Here is a 26,436-nt window from a genome sequence, read left to right as displayed (position 1 = left end):
TTCTTCACTTTCTTGACTGGATCTTAAACAGGCTTTTCCGACGAAAACTCAAAAGGGTACAAAATCACAATAAAGTGTGATTTTTGTTGCCTCCATACGTAAAGGAGGAAAAAGTAGTTTCCTAGCTTTATGTGTAAAACAGAGCGGGAAACCTTATCAAGGAAAAGGTTACATGGTTATGCTAAGAATTTAAAAATTAAAACAGAAAGCTTAAAAAGACTGCATTGAATGCGAATCATATAATTTAGAAGATTTATATTATAACTGATATATATTTAAAAGAAGCAAGTTTATAAATAAGCATACTGATATGACTTGTATTAATAATCTCATAGAAGAACATAAATGAGAGGTTTGGCTGTTTCTCCGCTTTCATATAAAGTGTGTCTAGAAAGAGAGTGGGGGGGGGAGTATTTGAGAGGAGCAATTGATTTTGATTTTGAGGATTCCCAAGGCAGATTTGACACTCTTTTCAAATGTATTCATACAAAGATAATTTTGGTTTTCTGAAGGTAATTCATTTTTATTTGAATAGATCAAATATTACTTTTAATTACAGCTAAATTTTTGGTAGTGGCGTTCGTGAAATATCTCGTGTGCTACGCAAAGGAACCAAGACTACGCAGGAAACATTCTTACTTATCTACAGAAGACATTTCTCGATACATATATGAAAGGATTTTCAAATAAAAGCGAAGGTAGAATTGTATTAATACAATTTATAATGTCAGACATGTAAAGAAAGACTTAAATGCGTCGGGAAAAAAACGAATTATAATAATTACGAACAGACTGTAATATTACGTTCCGATTCACCTGAACATTTTAAAATCCAATCAACAGTCAATTCGTGTATTTCTATATATTCACTCATAAGTAATGGTCTGGTCTTGTGTTCTTTCGTGCGATGACATTATTTAAAACTGCAGAAGTGACCCACTTAAACTGAATTACCCAATAAATCATTCATAAACACAAAAAATCTGTAAGCCACGAGCACGCACGCGCTCACATGCACATGATAATTTTGATACAATTTAATCTGTTATTTTTTTTAAAAAAACCTACCAATCGATTTTGTTCACTAGCAAAAACTTAGTATTAAACTTAGCAACAAAATACACACACTGATAATAAATACAAATATGCAACCAATCACATAACATCTTCAATATGCAAGAACACGAAAGAAATATGAGCCAACGATTATTTTTTGATCAAGTAATTTTAAATTCCTAACTTTTGCAACGAATAGGCTTAATTTAAAAGTATATCAATGTAATTCAAATGTCGCGAATAATAAGAGTTCTACTCTCAAAACGAAGCAACGGACATTTCCACAATAACCGGTAACCCTTCTTACTGTGACAATTCCTAATGATGACATCAGTTCTAATTAACGCAATAGGTTGAGGTGGCATATATTTTCAAGTATTAACAGAAGTTTCTAGTAAAAATATCTTCTTAACTATGGATTGCATATTGAAGAAGTAACCCTCAATCTAGGTGAACTTTATGTTGTTCAGAGCAACAAGCGTGCTTACGAGCCGCACCCATACAGCAACGAGGAGCAAAAGAGCTGCACACAACCAGCATGATCTATGCGCTATCGACAACTCGTTAATTTACAATAAAAAGAAGCATAAATAGTAGAAATCAAACATACCAGGGATTCTTCGGCCACCATTATGTAAAATTTCAATATAGCATCTAAATACAACAGCTATGCCTCGCACATTTGCACAGACGCCACTATTCGAAACAACAACGCCACTTAAGAGTCCGCACACAGCAGCCAGCCAGTACCGGACACGTGGAGCATACCTTCCCAGCAGTCATACACGAACGGGCGGCAGCTAGCGTGGGTCTCATTAGAAAGTCACTATAACCAGCCAGTCAGGAGTTATAGGCCAGAACGTGGGGAGGTTTTCGGTCGAGTTCAGATGGCGCCCCTCCCCACGCGGCTGAGGTTAGCATGCTAGATATCTTGTTCCTCATGACTCATCGGACTCATCACGGAATACAAAAGGCAGGGTCGGTAAACTAACAGTAATAGCCCGCACTTGTACGAAGTGAAAGGGAAGGTAATGATATGGAGAACAACAAACGAAGTGGTACTAAGTTCAGTCTTTATTTTTAGAGGTTAACTTGTAGTCCAAGAGACAGGAAATGTCACAGCTGCCATGGGGTCAACCTAGAGCAATGGCCCAAGTCCGAAGCGGCTTAGAAGTTCAATGTAAAAAAAAAAAAAGGTACGGAAGTATGGTAAGTAGACCGATGGAGAAGATGTTACGTAATGCTTTGTCACCTCCTGATCCATATCTCCCATTCATCGAAGTCATTATTCCTTTTAATGACACACATGCTTACGTCATAAAGAAACAATCATTATATTTACTACATTTCTCACTCCTGCATGATGGAGATGATATATCGTTAAAATAAACATATCAACTATCATATTAGGCTACCAGCATTCCTATCTGAGAAACAGAATTTTGATTCTACGGGACAAAAAGAGTAAATGATACGGAGAAAGAATAAATATAAGTTGTTGTTTTTTTAAGTTATGAATTTCTTGAACGGATGATTCCCATATGCTATATCGTAACGTGGAAGATGAAAAGCCTGGAAATAGACTAATGATACAAATATCTTGTTACTGACATACATATCAACTAGTTTGGAACAGTGCAGATGAGTTTGGAGAAGTTTTCTTGAAGAAGGAGGAGGATGATTCCTGAACTTTCACATAGTCGAATCAACATTAATCAGCCTAAAACAAAACCTGAAAGGGGTTAAGTTGTCGGATAAATGAAAATATTGGTTAAACACGCTCCAGGATTACATGCCTACTAGATGAAAAGAGAATTCGGCAGTAACACGTGACTAGCGACACGTGCGGCAGGCAGCAGTTATATACAAGCGAGGGACAGTATCTGCTTTCAGATATGGTATGGACAATAACCGTAACTTGCTTGACTTCAACAACAGAAAGAACGTGAGAGGCTGGTAAGCGTATGTCGAAGACGATGTCCTTGTAGCAGCTAGAATAGGCTATTTGAAATTAAAGCCGAAGTAGCCAATGGATTATGTATATTAACTGCATAGACCCTCTGACGGGTGCGTCCAGCTTCCTAGCTTAAAGATTCCTAATGTCCTACATGAAATTCCAACTGCTACCAGAATGGCAACATACAACAACCTCGAGTACAAAGAGAATCGGGTGATAAAAAGAAAACATCAAGCCAAGATCGAACATATGGGCGGAAACAGCTGACCGATACGAGAGGCATACGCCGGATTGACAGGATTGTAAAGTTCGATAAACATCGTGTCCTACAAGTGACCAAATGATTGATATATAATCAAAACCTACGAGAGAGTGTATCTAAACGTATCATACGCTGTCACTTTTGGAATGGGCATCTTACGAACAAACAACTATTGAGAGTGCCACGCTGGTCCAGCATATACCAGCGGCTACGGATTCCACAGGACTGGAGAATGCTGGCATGTAATGGTGAATCCCGACTCTGTTACTCCATGCAAACAGAAGAACAAGGGAGAATAGCAACAATAGCACAAAGCATGTGATGATCTTTTAAATAAGCTCCTGGCACCCCTTGATACCAACACAGCAAGAGCTAAACGGTGCACTCTACCTGAACACTATTGCTGACAAGTCGATCAACGTTCATCATCTACAGATGTGTGATACATTTCTAAGAGGATAACGAGATACATCAAATGTCAGATATCTTCCAGGAATGCTTATAAAAACATGAGTTTATCTTAACGGATTAACTCAACAAGCCACAAGAAATCGGACGAAACTGCAGGAAACCATCACGCCCACCGTGGGTACAATATGGAGTGTTTGAAAAAACTGTGCAGAGGCGAACACACAGTTCAATAAGGTTTTGGAGCTTCAGTTGGATCAAATACGCTTTTGCCTTATCGAAATGAAAGTCTGTTCGATGAAACTGATTACATGCGCTACTATTCAAAATACTAAAATTGCACTTAACTAAAGATTGTTTAATTATGATTCAACTGTAATCGCAATTTTTGCAGTTGTAAACGTGTCATCGTATTTTATGAAATACCGGCAAGCATAAAAAAATCTTTCTTGCAGCGCAAGATGCGATTAGAGTACAAGGATCTAGTGTCTCCTTACCGAATAAAGTAGCATGCCTGGCAATAACTAGATAGAAATAAAATCAAAACGTAACCTCTAAATAAACGTGAATCACTGGACAACAACGCGACTGTGTGGAAATTAAATGAATTAAGATACATTGAGGTAAAGGACATGTGGAACGGTAGATATTGGAACACTGCATCTATTATTCATGTTAGAAGTTTCATGGAGTGAAACAGCACTAAGAAAGGATTAAAATATTTAATTCTTCCAATATTTCTTCTCAGTCACTGAGGCATCGTCAGGGAGTACAATATGACACACAAAGGCAACATAAAACTAAGTGAAACACGTGGACGAAAGGCTCGAATTCTAACTAAGTGGGGAGCCCTATTTGGGCGCCCATGGGCAGCCTAGGATGTGAACTGGGATCTCAAAGAATTAGTGTCTCCTATATTTTGGGAAGTTTTATACAACCGTTTTATTTAAATCAGGCTGATTTCTAAGAGCCGCTGCAGATGTCAAAAATAGTCTTTCTCTTCTAAATTTACTGTGATGGAGCATGGTGGTCTCTTTCAAACTAATTCCATGAGCCTTATCTGAAACACTGTCTGCAAGACAAGATTGACCAACGTCATAACTGCAAATGTTTTTTTTTTGTTCTTCCATACGAATGTTGGCTGATCTTCTTGTCTGTCCATAGTAGGCCAACTTGTAGAAACAGGGCACTTTGTATACTCCAGGCACGGGGAGAAGAGGGAGCCGATCTTCAGCAGAACGTTTAATACTAGCAAGCTTTCTGTGGGGGGCTTGAAAGCCGCGCAGAGATTGTATTTATTTCAGCTACTGGCTATTTTTTCTGAAGTGCCTCGGGCATAGGGGATGATGATAGCATTTAAACTCTTTCTGAAGAGAGGGGGGTCAAGGATGTGAGAAGGATTAATTATTTTTTTGACACAGTGGGAACTGCAACCATTAGATAAGAAGGTGTGGTGTATGTGATTAAGTTCTGCTGTAAGAGAGGAGGATTCACTGGAACAAAGGTTATAAGCTCTATCAGTTAGTGTTTTAATAATACCATATTGGTGTGGAAGGGAAGGATGAGATAGTTTGTAAATGTGAATCTGTCTGTGTGGGTGGGCTTCCTGTTTACTGAAAATGTGAAGTTACCAATGGGTAGGCGCCTTCCCAAGGTGCCTAGGAAGGCTAATTATTATTTGTTCATGGTAATATGGAGTCTAGGGTGTAGACTATTGATGTGAGAGATGAAAGAGTAATGTGTCTAGGCCATGAGGCCAAATGGAGAACACACATCATCCACATATCTTAACCAGATAGGTTTGATAGGGGATGAGACAAGAGCTTATTTTTCAAAATGTTCCATAAAAAATTGACAAACTGGTGAGAGGGGAGAACCAATAGAGGTACTCTTTATGTGTTTATAAACAGATAGATAGGTATCTCTATAAGCTGTAGAATATGAAGAGTAGAATTGTTATTATTCGTGACATTTGAATCATATTATTATGAAATTTCGTTGCAGAAGTTAGAAATTTAAAATTACTTGATCAAAAAAATAATAATTGCAGGCTTATATTTCTTTCGTGTTTTTGCATGTTGAACATGTCGATATGGTGAAATTTCCCCAAGTACCTTTCGTAGTTCAGTAGTACCTGGGCTTGAATCTCGTCCAGGCCGAGAAGAACCTTTACTAGAATATTTTCACCTGAAGCAGCTAGGCCGTTTATACGGGAGTGTTAGGGTTTTCCCCCCAGTAACCCGGGTTCTTCATCTGGCAAAACTGCCTGAAGAACACACGCGATTAAGAGATAATAGACTGGCCTCCTAGCTGTATTTGTCATTGTCGTAAATCAAAACAATCAACAACCAAATCAATACTCTAAATCAAAAGTTCTCCGGTCAAGTTGGTTCAGCGACTGCTTTTAATCGGCCAACCAAAACTAAAATAATCTAATTTATTGCAGTTGCTCTTTTTTTTTTTGTGTGTGTGTGTGGGGGGGGAGGTTGAATATTACCAGAATTTAAAACCTAGTATATATACGAAAATTAACAGGTTTCGTTTGGGGAAAATAAATATACGCGAATTTATATTATGAAGAATAAATTTCGAAAACATGCTAACAAATTAACTTCTTGCAGGCTTTATTTTTTAACGAATTTGTGGAAATTCGTTAAAGAACCTTCATAATAATTTAGCTGTTTTTTTATTTATTTATTACATATATTGTCGGAGATCTTCGGATTTAAAGTTGTACAATCATTGTAAAAAAAAGAAAAAATTACAATTAGACAAATTTTGTCCAAGTAGTTTTTCTACGCATTAACTCTTTTGCATGCAAAAGAGTTAATGCGTAGAAAAAGTGCTAGTGATCAAGGAACAATCATTACAGTGTGTTTCGCAATAGCATTCCTGTGTAATGACAATATTCGTTATCGCAGCAATTGAATCCACAGCCAATTTTTGTTTATGGACTTGAAGACTATATCCATCCATCTATTGCTATTTTTAAAACATAACAGCGTATCTTTTCGAATACGAATGGAATCGTTTTGTCTGTATTGTTTTTCCCACTGAAAACAATCCGATTTAAATCAAAACTGAGATGACTCAAACTTTCAGTGAACATCCAAAATTCCTAAATTCATTAAAATCAGTCCTGAAAGAGGAGAGTTGCTTTGTGTACTTAAAAAAAAAAAAAAAAACCTTCTGGAAAACTCTGACAGTATACTAGAATACTTCAATGTTAGGGTGCACCGGGCAAACATTTAAGTCAATGGCACAGGGACAATTCGAAGTGAGATGAGTATTCGTGAAAGATACAGCAGAATCCCACACTGTGGATAATAATGGGGTGTCGCACTAAGTCCGTAAGTCAGGAATGACGTTCGGTCAAAAAAAAAAAAAAAAGTCGGTGTTAGAGAGTCTGTCCTCCAGAAATGCATTAATTAAGATTATCAGAGAGCGAAACATGGCAGACTACTTTTAATGAAAGCCATAGATTAACGTCAAATTGAAACGTGGCATGACTCAAAATCGTATGGCTTATCTTACAAAGATCACCCAGGAAATTGAGCAGCCGATGGACAACCGCCAACAGAAAGTTTCTTCGTAAGACGGAATCTTATGGTATTGCAACTCATAATCTCAAGAAATCTACAAACTCCATGCAACTAAACAATGGCCACTGCAGAAGTGGAAGAGAGTACAGGTATCCCTTGCTTAACGCGGGATTTGATTAACGCGGTGAAATTAATTGCGACAATCCCTTGATATACGCGGCAAGAGTTTTGATTAACGCGCCTTTAACTCTGCGGAGCTCGCAGCTGATCTGACAGATACATGCAAAATGCTTAACATAAATATTCTTACACAATTCAGTGTATAGCTTGGAGGTCATGAGTAGCCGTGCATTCATATATTACGAGTGATATTCCGCACTGTTTTTTGCTATCAGTTTGGTTTAACACGTTATGTAAAGATTTGTGATATTTGACAGTAAATTGTACTGAGAGATATCGCGACTTCCGATGTCAGTATAGTATGGTTTAGTTGTTGTTTTATTATTTGTTCAATAATTTCTAGATTGTAACTGAAAATAAATAAACCATCATGTATCACTGAAATAGAAAGCCAAAGACTTATTTATCATACATGTCCTCCAGGAGATGTGCTTTACATAATGGAAAATACTAATGAAAGTGATCTGGAGCTTACTCCACCTTTACTACGATTTGCCCATAAGGTTGCTTATGCTTGCATCCGCCGAAACTTTTAGTTTCTATATATTCGGCACGAAACTCTTCTAGTTTCTATATTCGATTATGAAATAATGTTGGATTCAATATCCACTTAATTTGTACCATCATATTTGGTACAAATTATTTGGTACAGCGTTTTTTCTTTATGTTTTATCGCTTGTTTGCAATAAATATCTGGAGAGTCATTTTGCTTGTTATCGTAGAATTAATGCCGATAAGAAAAAAACTAAAACTATTCAAACGACTCTTGATAACTTCTTTTGATAAAAAAAATTGCAGTAAATAATGTAGGTACAAGCATTTATTAAACATTTACTTTGCATTCATTTTTTTATCTTTCCTAAATGAGTACCATATAAAACGAATTATTAATACAGTAATCGATCATGGACGAATTTTAATTTTTACCACTGATTATTAGATTTCATTAACGCGATTTTTATATACGCGGTAACATCGAGGGATTAATTAACCGCGTTAATCGAGGGATACCTATATATAGATCGGTGAGTCTTTCGAAGAGATGAACCGAAGCACGGCTGCTTCTCTTTTCAAATACTACATGCTACTCTTCCCTCGGGCAACACAAGTTTCTGGATTGTATAAAAAAATCTGGTTAGAGTGCACTTCGATGAATTAGTAAGCATAAGTGGTATTTCATTTTTTTTTTTTTTAATCAACACAGTTTGTTTCTCCCAGTTGTGTGATGCTGGAAGATAGTTCAGAGTGCGATGCTTCCGTAGTGCAGTTGAAGGAACGACATTATGCGTTAGCCTGCTGCCCTAGAAAACAAGCTCCTCAGTTGAAGGTGAGTTAGCGGGTTTCATACGGAGCAGGTAGAGATTTCCCTCCGTAGTTCAATCCTTTCAAAATAGAAACATACTAAAGTGAACACACAATCAACAGTGCCAACCACGTAATCCTAGTTGCCTCTATTCGAAACTTGTCAAGCTCGTTATTTTCGCTAATTCGACGTTAGTAAATGAACGACTGAAAATGAAACATCTGAATAATGAACCCTTCCCACTTCAGAAATTCTGAAACCGAATGGGAAAAAAAAAAAAAAAACAGACCTGATAAACCTGCATTCGCAAATATCATAGAAGCAAATCAAATCAGTAATTTCAAATTCTCATTAATGTAGGCTACTGTGCCAATTTTGTGTTAAGCATTCTAACATAAAGTCCCATCGTGACCCAGATGTTTGTAAAAATATCTTGTTCCATTCGGTGTATTATCTTAAAAAAAAAAGTGGTAAATGATTTCTGTCACATGGTGACTCCACCACCTTAGGTCTGAAACATACTTAGCTATCTATTCTGTGTTATACATTATGCGATTAATTTCGTTCAGTGACTGAAGATTTAATATTATATCGCTAACTTGTAATTATGCATATAACAATAGTGAGACATAAATAAAAGCATTCTCTGCATTGTATATAATAACTACTCGTCTTTACATATGAGTCTACGAAGCTCATAACCATGGAAGTGAGTTTTGAAGAACCCTAAATAACGTGGGCGAAGGGCCTCACAAAATCTTAAAGTTCGCAATGCTGGCTTCATAAACTCTTCGTGATAAAAGGATAAACGAACTGAGTATCAGTTTAAGTTACACTTAATGCAATTTTCTGTTAATATAAATTCACGTTGCACGTTTATCAATTAGTTACAAATAAAAACTATCAACCGTTAAGCGTAAAATCCACTTCCGGGTTTCCCTTTTAGAATTTGAAAACTGGCACTCTTGAGTGAAAAAAAACTATATACAATATAACAGAAGAAACCTATAATTTAACACATCGGAGCTTAACTTGCGTATTTCTTTACGGAAATAAGAAAGTTGCGTTTTGTGACGACAACGAGATGACATAATTATTGGACAGGTATTTCATGCACAGCATTCTCTCAAAAGAGTACTCTTAAAAAATCTGGATGCTGATTATAACTTTGCTATCTAGGCAAATCAATTGGCAAATCTGAAACAGTTCAACACCTTTAAAAATATCGGAAATATTAAAAACATTACATTTTAGACTATGACTATTTCTGACGGGATTTTCTTTAAGTATAGTCATTAATATCAATGTCAGGCTGGCGTTAGAATTGGAACGGTTCCAAATCGCTTCAACTTCCTTTACCTGTTGCTTGCTTTCATTAACAGATACATTAATTTAGTTGCATGAGTAGAAGGAAGGGGAAACTTTAAGCTGGGAGGTAAAATTTGCATGGATAAAGTCAACCGTGTTAATTTAAGCAAAAGGGAGACCCCTAGGTTTGTAAGAAACGATTTTGCTTTTAAAAAAAAGTAAATTAATTAATGAAATAAAATAATTTAAATATTATTCCTTCGGATATTAAGAAATGCATATCTTTATACGTTAAAAACAAGTCTTTTCCTTCTTGTCACTCGCTTTCAGAACATGAAACGTGATGACACCGCATAAGAGTGTGATTTTATAACGCTTCAGAGAGAAGCCTGAGAACACTAAGTTTGTTTCTTTTTCATTTCTGATTAAGAAATGAGACAGAGATTTCAAAAACGGGATGGAAGTCGTGTGAAGCCGAACTGCTGTGACCAAAAGGGGTGATCAGTTTAAAAAAAATAATAATAAAAATAAATAAATAAAATCCACGGTGTGATTAGGTAGACTCTCACAAACGTTGACTATTTAGAGCAATTGATGATTAAAAATAATTAATGAACATTTTACCATACAAGCTGAATGTGTAAAAAAAAAAAAAAAGATATAAATAATGTGCTGGCAAAATAGGTTCCTAGAGTGATACAAAGAAAAATTAGTAAGATTTAAATGAGACTTCTTTTTGAAAGCGTCAAATTTTTCAAACTGAGTTTAATGCAGAACAGTGACAAGAAAACTTTTTCGAGTTTCGCAAAGGGAGGATGTGACACCATTTTCTCCTTTGATACGATAGTAAACTCAATCGAACTGGCTATTTTTTTTAACCTCATGCGCTCTGATCGACAGCCCTACTCACATAACAAAAGACAACAGTATTTCCTGAAACCCAGCTGCATGCATATTAAAAGTGTTGTCACTTTAAGAGAGCAAGGTCACCGCAAATGTTTCGCCTGTATTCATCGTTGTTAGCATGTTTAAGAAGCAGTCATGTTATCATTGGATTCCTTCAAATGAATTGTATACGCTACTGGAAAAGAAGGATGTAAAAGCTTGACCTTCAAACTAAGCGCGGATTAATTTATAAACAAGTGCCATTCATTGGAATCATGTTTCCTCCGCAGCGTTTCTTTTAATCCGTTAATATGGTTTCGAAACAGAAGACCACTACTCATAAAAAAAAGTAATAATAATAATAATAATAATAATAATAATTTTGCTGATATCCTGGAAATAAGACAATCTCCGGAGGACCTTTCTCTAGGAGGTTACACCCATGCAGTGTAAACTTGAAGATTTCAGTGGGTGTTTTGTTACGATTAAGATATCTCAAGATCACTGAACTCTGTTTCAGTTATTACAGGAGTTACTCGCATAACTGGGCTCTCCAAATTTAGATATTAGTCTATGAAAACATGATGCTGCACTTGCATTCAATCTTGGAGCTGTCTTCTTCCACATTCTATCTCACAATCCAGGTCCTGGTATTAGTAATAGCAGTCATTTTAATCTGCAAGTTTTGGGTATTTGATTCCATGTTTCGTTTATACCTCAAAAGCTCGAGATGTTTGTTAAGCAGAAACAGCAATCACTGCATGGCCTATAGGCTAACTTTATACTAGGGCTGGCAAATGCCACTATGGAATTTTTACCGTTGAACCATTCCTCTTAATGCGGTCACTTTGCATCGAAAGTACACTGATATGTTTTCTTGGTCAATGGAGTAGATACTTGTTTCGCATATTTTGATATTAATTAGTCACATAAGACAATATGAATCCGCACTGTTCATATATTCACCCGACATCGCTCAACTACAATTTCTGAAAGTGATCAAATCACACAATCTATCCTTTGTATAATAACAAATGGGCAGCAATACCAAAATGCATTCCGCAGATTTACTTTAAACGCACACCAGTAAAGATGCAAAACCACATGGGTTCAAAACCATACCACGGTCAGAGCAGCAGTCGTGCTACTTGTCTGTTGCTCTGTCATATCATATGAATCAGTGCACAATGAAATAGCAAAGAGTACATGCTGGCTCTGAAAAGTGCTACACAGGCATTCACTTAGTTTTGTCTAAAGAAAAATTCCAATGCTGTATAGTGTTATGAAGCAATCACAAACTTGACAGAACATGAACAACAATCCACACCTAGCGTTAATTAAAACATGTGGCGAAATGGCAGAGAATACATGAGAGTGTCAAGAGAGCAATAGTTGCGAACGATCCGGAAGAATATTCATAAGACGGGGTGTGGGATTATGGATCCATTTCACGAAATCTGGACTCTGACCATTACATGTAGCATATGAAACATTAAATACCGGGATTTCGCATCGCATGCTAGATATTGTTTTATCTAAACTAGTGTAATTTCTCTGCAGGAGTACTAAATGCTATTAGCAAACGAAATACCTTTTTCAAGCTGCTTGGTTCACAATATTCTATAAACATAATATAGGACTGATAAAAAAAATACACATCAACTGAATGAAATTTAATTTTTCTTCAACATATCCGAACCTGGATGACTATCTAATAATAAGCGTTCAGATCTTCAAACAAGATGGTGTCTAATATTGGATGATAATTATTACAAAAGTTACTAGACTTACCAGCAAACTATACCACACGTGTATAAATCTAAGGAATGTTTTCTGGTGAACCTGCCGGTTAATATCTTTAATCGTACTAGTCATATTCTGACAGAATTATATATAAAACTGGTGGCTTGTACCAACAAAAGCTGACATGTTAAAAATGCTTTTAACACAAAACTTAACTGTACAGTTCTACACTTTTCTGGTAAAATTTTCATAGCTTCAAAAACTGATCCTCGCCAGTGAACAGTAATAATTGAATTTTGAAATCATCAACTTTCGGATGAGGTAGATAAACTTTTCCGACAGTATTTTTAAGCATTTAGGAGCAGACTGCTTTTGAAATAAAAAGATTGGCAATGGTCAAAATGTTCATTCATAGCATCCTCATTACGGAAACTATCATCCTCGTCAATCTTAAGCTCTACATTGCAGTTCTACTTAATTGTGTGAAGGTTAATAGGAATGACAGAGACATTTTCTTTCTTTCTTTTTTTAAAAATCTTAGGCTTTGAACTAACAAACCTTCGAAGGTTTATTAGTTCACAACTGAAAATAATCTATGCATTCTATGCAAATTATGGGAAATTTCAAAAAAAAAATTACTTTTTCTATACCCTCGGGAGGGCGTAAGTTTTAAAATGAGTGGTCGGACATCTTTGCAGGCTTTCCTTAGTCGGCTTACAGAATTCTATATATAGATTATACTTTGTCACAAAAATCTGTCACATGAAAAAAATACACTGTGCATTTTTAAACTATGCACAGTGTGTATTTCTTCGTGTGACAATCGCGGTTAAACAAGAAACAAAACTAAAAATGTGAACCAGCTAGAAAATTAGTCTTTCTCATCCTCTTCCTTCGCTTTGGTGATTTTCGTGGTTGAGAAAATCTTGATGCGGCAAATCAGAATGAAGTCAAGCATTCTAAAAGCAAATGAATCGTTAAAATCCTCCTAAAAACATGGGTAAAGCACGACAAAGAACTAAAGAGTACAGAAATAAGTGCGTAAAAGAATGAAAAACCACCAACATAATAGGCTGAATGCAAGTGAGCCATGACGAATAATTTCGATGAACTTTTCTCACCCTATACTTATGCAAGTAACCATAATACCTACACGAGATTTTCCAATTTTCAACAAAAAAAAAAAAAAAAAAATGCATCCAATAATAAAAGCGAAAAAATTTCATCACTGAAACGCATGTTGTTAGTTAATACTCTTCGCTAAAATTTCTTTGTATGGCTGCATTAAATTTGGATCAGTGCTGTTTCTTTTTTAATTGACGAATAAAATTTTTCAAAACCTAATCAATATTAGGTTTTATATTTTAAAGAAAAATATTTCTCTGCAAAAATGCAATAAAAAGTATGAAAGTAGTCTTTCTAATCTATATTTCATCTGTTTTCCTATTTATTGTGATTAATTGATAGATTTTTATTTTAATCAGGAATATAAAAACTTTCAGTGAAGCCATTAGAAAAATCAGTCAACAATTAGTTGACTGATTTTTCTAATGTTATATTTTTCTGAAAAATTTAAACTAGTTTAATATATATATATATATATATATAAAATCAGAATTTCAGCATCACTAATTAATTCCACTTATGTAAATCACTGCAAGTCAACCAGCTGTGAATTTCCAACAGCACTAGCTCTACCACACACAATACTAATTTCGTTAAGACAGCAGTCACTGTTATTTTGTACATTGTAACTGTACACTGTTATTTTGGGGAAATGTTAATTTGGAACTCAGGAAGGAAAGAGCATCTAACATAACTTGCAAATGAAACTTATGAAAGAGGAGGTAATAAATATCCATTTTTATTTTATGCCAGTTAGGCAAACAACGTTTGGAAAAAGAAAATTGTAGGGTATTTTGTTTATGAATTACTATTTACACACTATAAAATGCATAGAGAAAAAGATAAGAGCGCTGAGGGATCTTTTTGATCAATATAGTTCATTGAGCACTCAACATATTTTTTAACAGTTCGAAACAGGTATGAGGACCCAGGCTAGTGAAATCCTTAATCAAAAACATTGAAACATAAGGAGTCTTAAGCGGATTTAGTGTATTTGACAGAGTGCAATAACAAGCCAACTTGTGAAGAAGGTTGCAATTTCGTAATTAGGTCACCCTCGGAACTTAGTTTCGTTGCGCAAAGATAGCTTGTGCACTCAGTATCAACAAATAATTTAATTCTCGTTTTGTATCGATATTTTGAATTTTACAAAATATAAATATAAACCATATTTTACGAATTACTTAAGTAATACGAGGATAAATTCAAACATTTGGCAACTTTTGTCTTATGTTAAATGATATGTAACAGCGAAATATACAAATGAAACTCTTTTTGAACATAATCCCCAATAGTCGCCCATAAAACGGTGCAGCTACCTTTCATGGTTCTGTACGAAATGCGCTGATCATCAGCAATGTAGTTCATTTGTAACAGCTGTGCTTTGAATAGCAGCCTCTATAGCAACAATGTCGCCAGAGTCACTTCAGCGTTCGGCCCACAAGACCTCAGTCGGTAAAGATGATCACCTTTGGTTGGAAAGATCTAGGTCGAACCAAGTCTAGGACGTGAAGAACCTTTAAGAGGAAGCTTTACGAAGAATCTCGCAAACTCTGTTTTTCATCTCTTTTTTTTTTTTTGTCTTTCATCACTATTTTTCCTATCTTGAGGGCAAGATAGGGAAAAATAGTCAGAAGAACAAACGTAATTTACAGACATAATATACTTGCTTCAGACTTAGTCGCTTTGGCCGTAATAACAATTAAACCAAACTAAGCCGATCAGACATATTTACATCCTTGACATTAATCCATCTACATCTGAACTGCTTGAACATTATTTTTTTGAATGACAAAATAGACAGTGTAGCGTCGTTGACACCCACTATAAAGCTATGAAAAAAACATTAAGTATCAGGGATCATCATTCATTTGTATGCTCTGATATTGATAACAGTAATGTCAGTTAAAACGTGAATCGGATTTTTCCGATTTATATTTTTAATGTGATAAAAGTTTCAATTAACCCTCTTATATTGGATAGACAGGTAACAACATGCTAGGAATTTTGAAATAATCCAAGCCCAAAAAAGTGAACTGAGTATTTTTTTTGAAGATCACTTAGAAAATCCCAGGATTTAAAATAACTCTTCGTTTCTGAAAACAGCTGAATGAATCAACATAAATACCACGAAATTTAAAAATACGTCTACATTCAAATATTGATCATCAGAAAGCTACCGAGAAATTCAGAGCCTTCCCTCAAACAGACAATGGTAGAGTCCCTGTTAAAAATACTGGCAATCAATACACAGCGCACGTAACGCAAGAGATCGACTACGCATTTCCGTCTTTTAAGTGTTGAGCTTTCAACAGAAGGTTGATGTAAAATGACAACTTCGCTAACTCCATACAATTAGAAAAGCGTTTAGCATTCTTCCTGAATTTACACATGCCGGACATACAGAAGGAATCACAAAGCATTATTTTAAATCTGTTCTCATAACAGCTTAATTCGAATTAATCCCCTCCGTCATTAATAAACAAGTCTGTAAAAGAATTTATTATTATTATTATTATTTAATTTCATTTGAGAAGTCGTCTAAAGACTTGTATGACAGTTTACATTATCGAAATATCGAAAGAAAAGAGAGAGAACAACTCTTAAAACGATTAAGTTAACGCAGTGGCCTTTGGCGGCTGGGGCGATCCCTGAGTTTGTCGTCCCTCTCAATACACAAAAAATACCACAAAAAGTCAAAACGATGTATAGGGAAATAAATTAAAACACTGTTTATTTTTGAAGTAAAATTTTACTTTCAACATTCTAAAATGTTATTTTTCTTGCTTTTCTGTTAGCAAAATCGTCGATGACATTGGCGAGGTCCATTTCATAGTAATGTAGGTAATTCTTAATCTATTTTATTTAGAAAAACTCCTCTTACAACTAGCAACACTTATAGAAATTGTGAGGAAAATTCGCAGTAGTATTACAATATATGGAAATGAGTTCTCGAGACCGTATCTTAGAATTAACTGCAAAAGTTCAAAAAGGTTCAAAGTGCCGCCCGTGGCGGACCCCCCCCCCCCCCCAGCCTCTGGGATAACGAAACAAAAATTTTCGAAATATTTGAGAAGATACCTTTTTTTATTTTTTTTTTTAAATTTCAAGGATAAAAGCACGAAGTGATCCAGCCCGCAAATTATTAGGTGGGTTAATTAATCCCATTTTGATAGTTCAATGAGCGAAATAAGAATATTAAATACTGTAATAATAATAATAATATCCTCTTGGGGAGGATGGATGGTCGCGAAAGTAATAAAGTGTGACACTTGAACAATGGAGAATATAACTACAGTGGTGTCTAAGAATTTGATAAGGGAGAGAAAATCATGTACCGTATTTCCAAGAGGAAAAATTGAACTAAAAATAAAAAAATGTTTTAAAATCATTATATGCAAATCCGAAAAATGCTCAATACAAACAGAATCCAGTTCATATACTTGGATTTCAATTATGATATAAGTAAATCATAAGTGTTGCAAATTTAACAAAAGGGAACTTTAGTTTATTATCTTTTTAATGTTATGTGACATAACAGTGAGGGCCTGGAGGGTTGAGCCACTTTGAACATGTAGAAAGCAGAGGACTGAATGCCCTCTTAAAAAAAAAAAAGTGCAATACCATTTAGACTAGTTACGAGATTTGTAAATTACAAATCATGATCGCTTAATAGTCTTAACAATAATAGATAAATAGTAATAAAAAGTAGTTTATTATCAAATAATTAGAATTACTCCTTTCATTTCTTTAAGAATAATCAGCGACTAGTATGAAGGGGAGAGAATCTCAAACACTGAAGAAATCGCTGAAAAAGAACACATTCATATTGCTTTTCTTTTTCCCCCATTCAGTGTTCAGCTTCGCTTCTCAATTATAAATCACGTGACTAAAGTGCACGAAAGCTAACTTTATTATTCAAACAAGAATCCCAACCTCGTAACGTAAGAACCAATCCGACCAATGAAATGATAAGCTCCTCGGCAGATTTCAAATGCTTACATATATTAATTAAAGTAGGTTGAATGAAAGAATAGTGATCACGGCTAACCATTTAAGTGGTGCGTTCACTTTGCAAACACAAGAGTAGTGTTGCATGAGGCACGCCGGAAAGAAAATGCAACCAACATTATACCATTACCAAATATAGGTGGAATTTTGTAATATAATTGCGAGGTGGAGTTCTAACACATGACATTCCCAAAGAACTTAGTAAAAAAAAAAAAAAAAATCACACATTCAGGGAATACATTATTTTAGGAATATGGTGACAACTGTCTGCCGCATTCCCGTCACGATATGTTTACAAAATACCAGTAAAATGATTTCAATTGTCCAATGGTGACGAAAGGTACAGATGGATGCTTAACAGTGTCCAAAGTTCGACTACTACTTTAGGGGAATGAAAGAGGATTACGATTTTTTTTTTTTAATTTGTAGAAAGTAACATTGTTCTTTTGATAGTGTTTTAATTTAGAGTCATGCACAGATATAATAACGATCCACAATGATAATCAGGAGAGTGGAAAAATAAATATTCATTGATATTAGCCCTAATACAGAAAGTCAATGAAACAGATCATGATGGGAGGAATTATAAGAATCTTTGCATAAGTTAATTAAATGAATGTCATTAATCGTGGCGAGATAAATATAACACAACGTATCATCAAGAGACGAATACACAATGATGAAAGGATCATTGTGTACTCGTCCACTTCGGAATTATTTAGTATGGGCAAGAATGTACTTGCAATGATGGAGTCTAACAATATCAAATACAAAGTGGAGTGTTACAGACCAGTGACGATGAAATGTCGCCAAATCAATCTGATGACATCTAAACGAGTAATCATCATGGGTGACTTAGTTATTCAAACACTGATTGGGACGTGGTGAAATCTCATGAGAAAAAATTACCTGAAGTTAGTGAGTTGCTGCGAGACAACTTCCTGAAGGAGTATGTGACAGAAGAAACTCGAGGTCAAAGAGTATTAGACCTCATTATAGTGTCAGAGAGGGGTTTTTAGTTAAAGACGTGACTGTCCTGCCTCCAAATGGTGAGTGTTCATGCTACTGACCTGGGAAGTGGCTAAGTAAATGGATGTTCCATTCAGAAAAGGTTACATGCATGCTGAACTGCAAAACAGGAATCTGTGACCACCTAAGGAGAACTGTCCCATGGTATCAGTTGCCAGATGGAAAGTATATCGGCGGTGCATGAGCAGCATTTAAAATACTTAAAATAAACGCGTCGAATGTGTTCCCTAGGGTTCGAAGAATAAACAGGATGTGTATGGATATGTAATCTAAGCTGCAATTTTTTCGAGTGCGACCTACACAGGGTTAACCTCCCAACTGGCTAGGACATATACGTCCAGCAAATCCTGGATACAGTCAGACTACCTGTTGAAAAAACATGGATATCAAGTGTATTTGACTATCGTACCCATTAGAAGGTGCGACAATCCTTCACGCAGACGAGACCACTTAACTAGATTACCTCGCGTACGTAGATACGTTCAGTTACCTATTGACAGAAACGCATTTGCTTGCCGTTTGCTCGGTAATTAGAATCTACATTATATTACATACAAGTTACATTTATTTTTGCTACTTGTTATATCGTATAATCACAGTTTTTAATGCCAGCGCAAATAAGAGATCCTTTCATATTTCTTCACTAAATTTTGTATCATTCTGGAGAACAATGCCACTATCATTCCCCCCCCCCCCCCAATTATCTTAGTCGCCAATACATTTCATTCTCCCAGAACTTGATTTTTGTCAAACAATTATTTTATAAATTCATAAAAATCCGAATCTTAAAATAAATACAGCCTCCATCTGTTACAAATTGTTTTCTTTATTAACAATTAATATTCCATCTACAGAGCCTGTAGTAAGAAAGAATATGAATAACTTTATACGTAACTTTTTAATTAAAATTTTTTTCGCATATATCCGCGATGAATTTTCGTGCGATTAATTTTCCCCACGATTAAATTTTCAGCGATGAATTGTCGGCGATGAACTGTCCGGACACGGAACTGTTGCCACTGAAACTTCGCAGAAATCAGTGGTTTCAATATAGGCATGCGACTGCCAATACTAATCATCTTCAATTCCCTGCGCATAGTTCGGTGAGATATAGACCGGAACAGCTTCAGTCAATTTCTGCACACAGGAAGTTTCTGTTTGTCCCCATAAGCCTTCTCAGACGACGGCAATCTCGTTACTGATAGACTGTCTTAAGACCATAGTTATGCCTCTTAGGCAAGAAATGTGGATTATTTTTCCACTGATTAAATACCGAAATATCTCACCTCTTGAGAAACCAGTCAGCTTTTCTGTTTTCAAAATCGTGGCTTCAGTCAAACGGGCACCCACAATAAGCCGTTTATCGAACTCCTTTTGTTTTTGTTTTTTGTTTAGTCGTTTATCGAGCAATTGTTTTTCCCATTATAATCAACACTATTGAAGATTACTGACCAAGAGCATTATTAAATAGTTGCTTAGAACACGTGATCAAGTGTTTTGCATATATGCATCGAAGTGGCGCTTACGTATATCTGCATAAAGGTTTCTAATTCAGTGGCCGGTATGTGTATAAACTAAATAAGAATTTGGCAACAGGAGCAGATAGGTTGTCACCAAAAACGATAAGTGTTCAGATTAAATGGATGTGCTTTTGACTTGCTTTTTTTTTTTTAAGCTGAACTTAGGGAAGATATTACAAGAGCGAAAGAATGTATGATAATTCCGTTACACAGAGGTGGTGTGAGACTGATGTGTCTAACTTTCTACCTGTGGGGAATGTTGTCTGCAAGATTTAAGGTGATCAGTGGTGTATCCTAGAGATCAGTCCTCGGTTCATTATTATTCAATCTTTACATTAATGACAATTGGAAGGATTTAAACAGGAGAAAATACATCTGTTTACTGATGATGATGCAAAGATACAAGAATGCGAATGAATTGTGGAACTTGCTGATTGATTTGAATAGACTGGAATTGTGGACCTGTGAAAATGGTTGTCAGTTCAATGTTTGCAAATGTAAAACTAATTTCTTATCGCACTTTAGTGATGAGATATCCAGTGGTATATTATATTGGTGAGATTATGATAGAAGAAACTGATCCGATTAGGGATCTTGGAGTTTTAACAGATAGGAGGAGGATAATGTTGAGAGGCCATATAGAAAAGATTGTAAATACAACTCGAAGGATAATTGCAGTGTTGAAACGTACATTGACATGAAAGGATAAGGAAGTCATTTATTTTTATTTTATTTTATTTTTAACAAGGCTTTGATAAGACATTAAGTAGACTATTGTGTGCAGGTCTGGTCTCAGAATGATGCAGATACAGCGAAGAAGGTGCAAATAAGTGTGTTGAAGATAGTGGGATTGTGGAATACACATTATGAGAAAATAGTTACTTTCTTCTGTTACCGTACGGAAGAAAGTGGGTGATAACATGGAATTATAAAAACTTCTGAAAGGATCATACAGGATATTGGTAGATGGGATTTTTTCATTTATGGGGAGTAGGGATGGAATGAGAAAGCATTTATGAAAAATGAGAATGAATGTGGCCAAAAACGGGATGAAAAATAATTTTTTCTCTCAGAGCGGTGTGTGATTGTAGCAACTTACTGTTTGAGGTGATGACTGCAGTAGTGTGAATTAATTCAAGAAAAAGTAGGACAGCTAGTGTGGGTGATATGTGGCCTCCCTTGATGAGTCCAAGACTCTCTGGAGATCTCTAGTAGTAGTAGTAGTAGTAGTAATAATAATAATAATAATAATAATAATAATAATAATGTGTGTAAGATCAGAGGTAAAGGGAGAGAGAGAGAGAGACTGCAACATGTTTTAATAACAAGTTCCTTTTGTAGCAGTGCGAGATGGCATGAAGAACGTACTGACTGCACAAGTTCTCTTTTTTCATTCGAGATGACTTAAATAGAAATTGAAAGAGGTTATTGTTTATCATCCGTTGCATTATCTCTTCTTCAGTGGTGTAGCTAGAGCTTTTGCCTCCTGGGCGATCCCTGAGTTTGCCGCCCCTCTCAATACACACCAAAAATACTACAAAAAGTCAAAACGACGTATAGGGAAATAAATTAAAACACTATATTTATTTTTGAAGTAAAACTTTAATTTCAACATTCTAAAATGTTGAAATTATTTTTCTTGCTTTTCTGTTAGCAAAATCGTCGATGACATTGGCGAAGTCTAATTCATAATAATGTAGGTAATTCTTAATCTATTTTATTTAGAAAAACTCCTCTCACAACTAGCAACACTTATAGGAATTGTGAGGAAAATTCGCAGCAGTATTACAATATTTGAAAATGAGTTCTCGAGACTGTATTTTAGAATTAACTGCAAAAGTTCAAAAAGGTTCAAAGTGTCACCCGGGACGGATCGCCCCCTCCGCCCCTCCCTAGCTACGCCTCTGCTCTTCTTTGCCTCTTTCTTATTCGCCAACATATATACCACATATAAACCATAAAAACCTAGCCTATTATTGTTTAAAACTTCGATTTTTTTTTTTAAAGTTTAGATTTCCGAATCAGTACTTTAAGCCGCGTGACAACATACGAAAGGGAATGTTATTTTCAGACTCCGCATTCCTGAGTAATGACCAATTCGTTAATACTTCCGGATGCCCTTTATAATATCGTCTTGAACAAACTTGGGAAAATATCTAAATTCGAATCTGTCATGACGCGAGTACATTTACTAGAACTTTTGCAGCTCAAGTTGAGTCGATCTCATACGGATGTTTAAAATAACTGTGCAACACATGAAACTTGGATTCCAATGTTCAACTGAAATTTCATCTGCATGTCACCAAAATCTTATTTGCACACTGCCATTTTCTCAGACATACTGCATACCGCCATAAATATGTTGGTAATTTGTTTCCCTCCCTCTCTCCCGTTTGTTATACAAATGGTAGTTTGTCAAGAAAATAGAAACTGAGGTAAAGTCAATTTAGTTTATAAAGACTTAAGAACCTTTGCCTTAGATCCACCTACCAGAACAGACAATCCATACAAAAAACTACATTAATAGTGTAGTTCATGACTAGATACTACATATGAAGATCTAGCCATGATCGGTATAAGAAACGGGTCAATCTAATTTTAGAGATGGACAATGGAACAAAAGAATTCTCATCATTGTACACCACGATGTCGATTAAGCATGAATAATATGAAAGTTTTATACATTGGGTCAGTAGATGTCATATCGTGACGTCTTCACTATGCCCTACTATAAAAATCTCGACCACGTAACAAACAAACAAATAATAATAATAAAAATACGGACATCTTCCAAGAGCAAAAGTCTCTGTTTTTAAAAATGTAAGTAGCATGCTAGATGATGACGCGAAAATCATAATAGCTAGATTTTCAAAAAGAAGACCTGGTTGGCCCAGTGGTTAGCGTATCCGCTCTCTACCCAATGATATCTGCATTAAAAAGGCTGCGGGTTCGAATCCCACCGTGGGCATGGATGTTTGTGATTGTCTGTAGAAATACTAGTTGTGGTGGGTGGTAGATGGCATTGGCGAACTGAGTGGTGGAGATAGAGAGTTGTAGAGTAGATGCCCACCCTCGATGAGTCTTTGGACTCCCTGGAGGTGTCACGTAATAATAATATATCGTTGCCTTTTTAGCAGCGTACATAGTGCTTTCTGTGTCCAAACAAAAGGCCGTAGGTTTGAATCCTACGGTGATATTAATGTTTATGCATGTCCTTAGGAGCTACTAGCTGGTATATGACATCGCTCCGTGAAGATGACCTTAACGCTTCACTACCTTGCTTACTGGGGACCTGAAGTGGATATGGCCATGTTTAGTCCCCAGGGCAGGAGTTCTAGTTCGTACCCCCCCCCCAACCACACAATTTTCTCATATGCAGTATTAGTGATGTTCTTCAAGGGGATGCAAACCATTGGTGGGGATCCAGAACTTACCGCATTTTCGCAGGTATACGACTAAAACAGTTCTGCAAGATGGTCGCAGATTTTTTGTGTATGGAATCGATTCTGAAAGCAAGACATTTAGGAGACTTCCTGGTGAGATGGATCAGGAAGGCTAATATTTTGGAAACCAAACCACGTTACAAAGCTGTGATATGTAGTGTGATCTGTATGAAATAAATAAAAAGTTGTCCTATGTACCATTAATTCAAACATTGCCCTTGCCACGAAGCACCAGTATTTAAAAGGTTAGCAAAAACTGATGAGACATAAGAATCGTGTCATTCCGATTGCGAAATGCTCATATGCAGGAAAGTCTTAAATGATATCTGCATCAACATGAACTCGGGTTGACCGCAGGAAAATATTTCTACCACCACTGCCTCTTAAAAGAATCTCAATAAACACTGTTTAGTAATGGGCAAAAACTGATCTGCATTTCTAACTAACCTGCAAGATTTCCAAAAATTTCAGAAACCAAACTTAGGATTATATTTGACGGACACCAATTAGGGAAGTATTAAATGATAAATCGGAGTTCCACCCTCTGGCGTCACCGATAGCTGAGTTCATGGGTATCAATGATTTAGAAAACGTCGAAAAGAGAGAGTAGAGTTCAGTAGGTTTTTTTTTTTTTTGAAAAAGATCGGGAACCATCTACAAAAAGTTTCTCTAATCGTGAATAACCCAACTTGCAAGGGTCTTTCTTCTGGTAACTAATATTATGGAAACAGAAACGTTGCTAAAATCTACGGAGCCCCCTTAAAACCTTGGTATTTTCTTGAAACCGATGTATAGTGAATAATAAATTAGTGAACAGTTCCACCACGATATCATGGTAATAAAGAACTGATACCAGGAGAAAATGGAACGCTAGTATGAGTAGATACTGAAAAGAAATTTAAAGCTGCTCATAAGTACTGTGCCTTTTGAATTATTATTGTTTTTACTAATTGAAAAAAAAAGTAAAATATGAAAAATTGAATTCGGTCTGTTTATATCCTTCTACAATTAATTACGACATTTAAAAATATTAAATAAACATTTAAAATAAATGAACAACATTCAGCTAACATTTAAAATAAATGAACAACATTCAGCCAACATTCTGACATCATTATGGCAACTAATCTTGGTGTTTGGGGTAGGGCTTCCATTCTGTTTACAACCTACACCCTTAAGCACCACATGTTTTAATCGTAGTTACAAAATCCTCGATAACCAGTTTTATGTTGGATCAGAACTCCAGCTTTAACTTTAACTCCAGCGCCATCTTTTGACAAGCATACATACTAAATAGAAATTATTTCATACCAAACAAATATATTAAGTTAAAGTAGTATCTCATCCGAGCTAATAGGAGAGGTGCATAGTTTATCTCACATAGTAGAAGAGTAAGATGATAATGAAATAAATGTGAAGTTAGACATTATTAAACAAAAGAAATAAAACACGATAACCAAACCAGGTTTGCTTAAAATATATCCCCTCATTTCTTCTCAGAATTCTTCGAAAAGTTTTGTCTTCCCAAATTCTAGAAAAGCTAAAAATTTATTTCCAAGAGTAATACATATATATATAAAAGATATTATTCTGTCGAGGGGACTTCGTGATGTTTGCCCTTCGCTTGAACATGATTCGAATAATCCTGTCTAGGACGAGAAGGTTTTAAGGTCCCCCCCCCCCCCCAGAAATTTGAGTTCTACATCCAGAGAAATGCAAAAGGTACGAGAACATACGGAGAGACATGATGCACTCGCCCAACAGCATTAATTGCATTCTGCTGAAAATCCAACTAATTACAAACGCAAACCCAACCATTTTTTAAGGTTTTCTCTGATCTTATCATGAATGCTAGAATGTACTTGACAAATACACTCTTTAACAGAACTGAATCAAATAATAAAATACTAAATTTACTTCAACTACTGTATTATATTACTGTACTTCGCCGGCCTGATTGGCCGAGTGGTTAGCATATCCGTTCTCCAGCCAAAAGGCTGAGGGTTCAAATCACGCCGTGGGCATGGATGTCTGTGAAAATAGTGGTGGTGGTGGTGGTGTAGATGATGACGGTAGCTGCGATTAGTGGAGTGGTGGGAACGGAGAGCTGTAGAGAAGGTGCCCTCCCTCGATGAGTCTTTGGACTCCCTGGAGGTGTTATGTAATAATAATAATTATTTTTGGCATAGATTAGGACTGATAACCGACCCAACTTCGGTCAGTGATCGAAGTTCCAATTCTTGCAATTAAATAAATCTGAAAATTTATCTCAATTCATGACTGCGGACTCAGTTGATATGATTGATCAATAACTTTCATATTTTTATCTTACCCGTTACGGCTTCGTAATAATCATTAAAAAAATATATACTGGCACATTTCTAGTATGTGTTTAATTTACTAAGATTAAAACTAATAGGTTGTTTTGGAACGGTCCAAGCAAATAAAGACTTTCCAGGAGTTGATACGCCATTACCTCGCATATGAGAGTGACTAACTCTTCTTCTTCAGTTGAAAAGCCCTTATAACCCCCTCCTAACAGGATTCGAAACCTTAATAGGCCAAGAACTTTCCAACCAAAAAACCCATCGACACCGACTGAGCATGGAGGATCTGATTTAATAACTTGTAATATTGAAGAAACCTCGTATATAAAAAGCTTTC

The 26,436-nt window shown here is 35.8% G+C and overlaps 1 protein-coding gene across 5 annotated transcripts in view; it reads right to left on the bottom strand.

Moving 5' to 3' along the window:
• The window catches only part of LOC150095834 (uncharacterized), a 1,527,755-nt gene that overhangs the window by 1,258,234 nt on the left and 243,085 nt on the right, over positions 1-26,436 (bottom strand). Inside the window, exon 1 of one of the 5 annotated variants that reach the window (XM_090409492.1) lies at positions 1,667-1,810. The exons of the other annotated variants lie outside the window; for them this stretch is intronic. Within the exon in view, the coding sequence (XP_090265618.1) occupies positions 1,667-1,687 (21 nt within the window). The 5' untranslated portion in view covers positions 1,688-1,810. Of the gene's footprint in view, positions 1-1,666; positions 1,811-26,436 lie in introns of those variants that run through there. 5 annotated transcript variants of the gene reach the window in all.

The sequence above is a fragment of the Typopeltis vanoorti genome, chromosome 19 (genome assembly GCF_054136105.1).
Source record: "Typopeltis vanoorti isolate ZY-2024b chromosome 19, IOZ_Tvanoo_1.0, whole genome shotgun sequence".
NCBI lineage: Eukaryota > Metazoa > Arthropoda > Arachnida > Uropygi > Thelyphonidae > Typopeltis > Typopeltis vanoorti.
The sequence above is the reverse complement of the archived record's forward strand: the minus strand, read 5'-3'. Positions and strand labels throughout refer to the sequence as shown.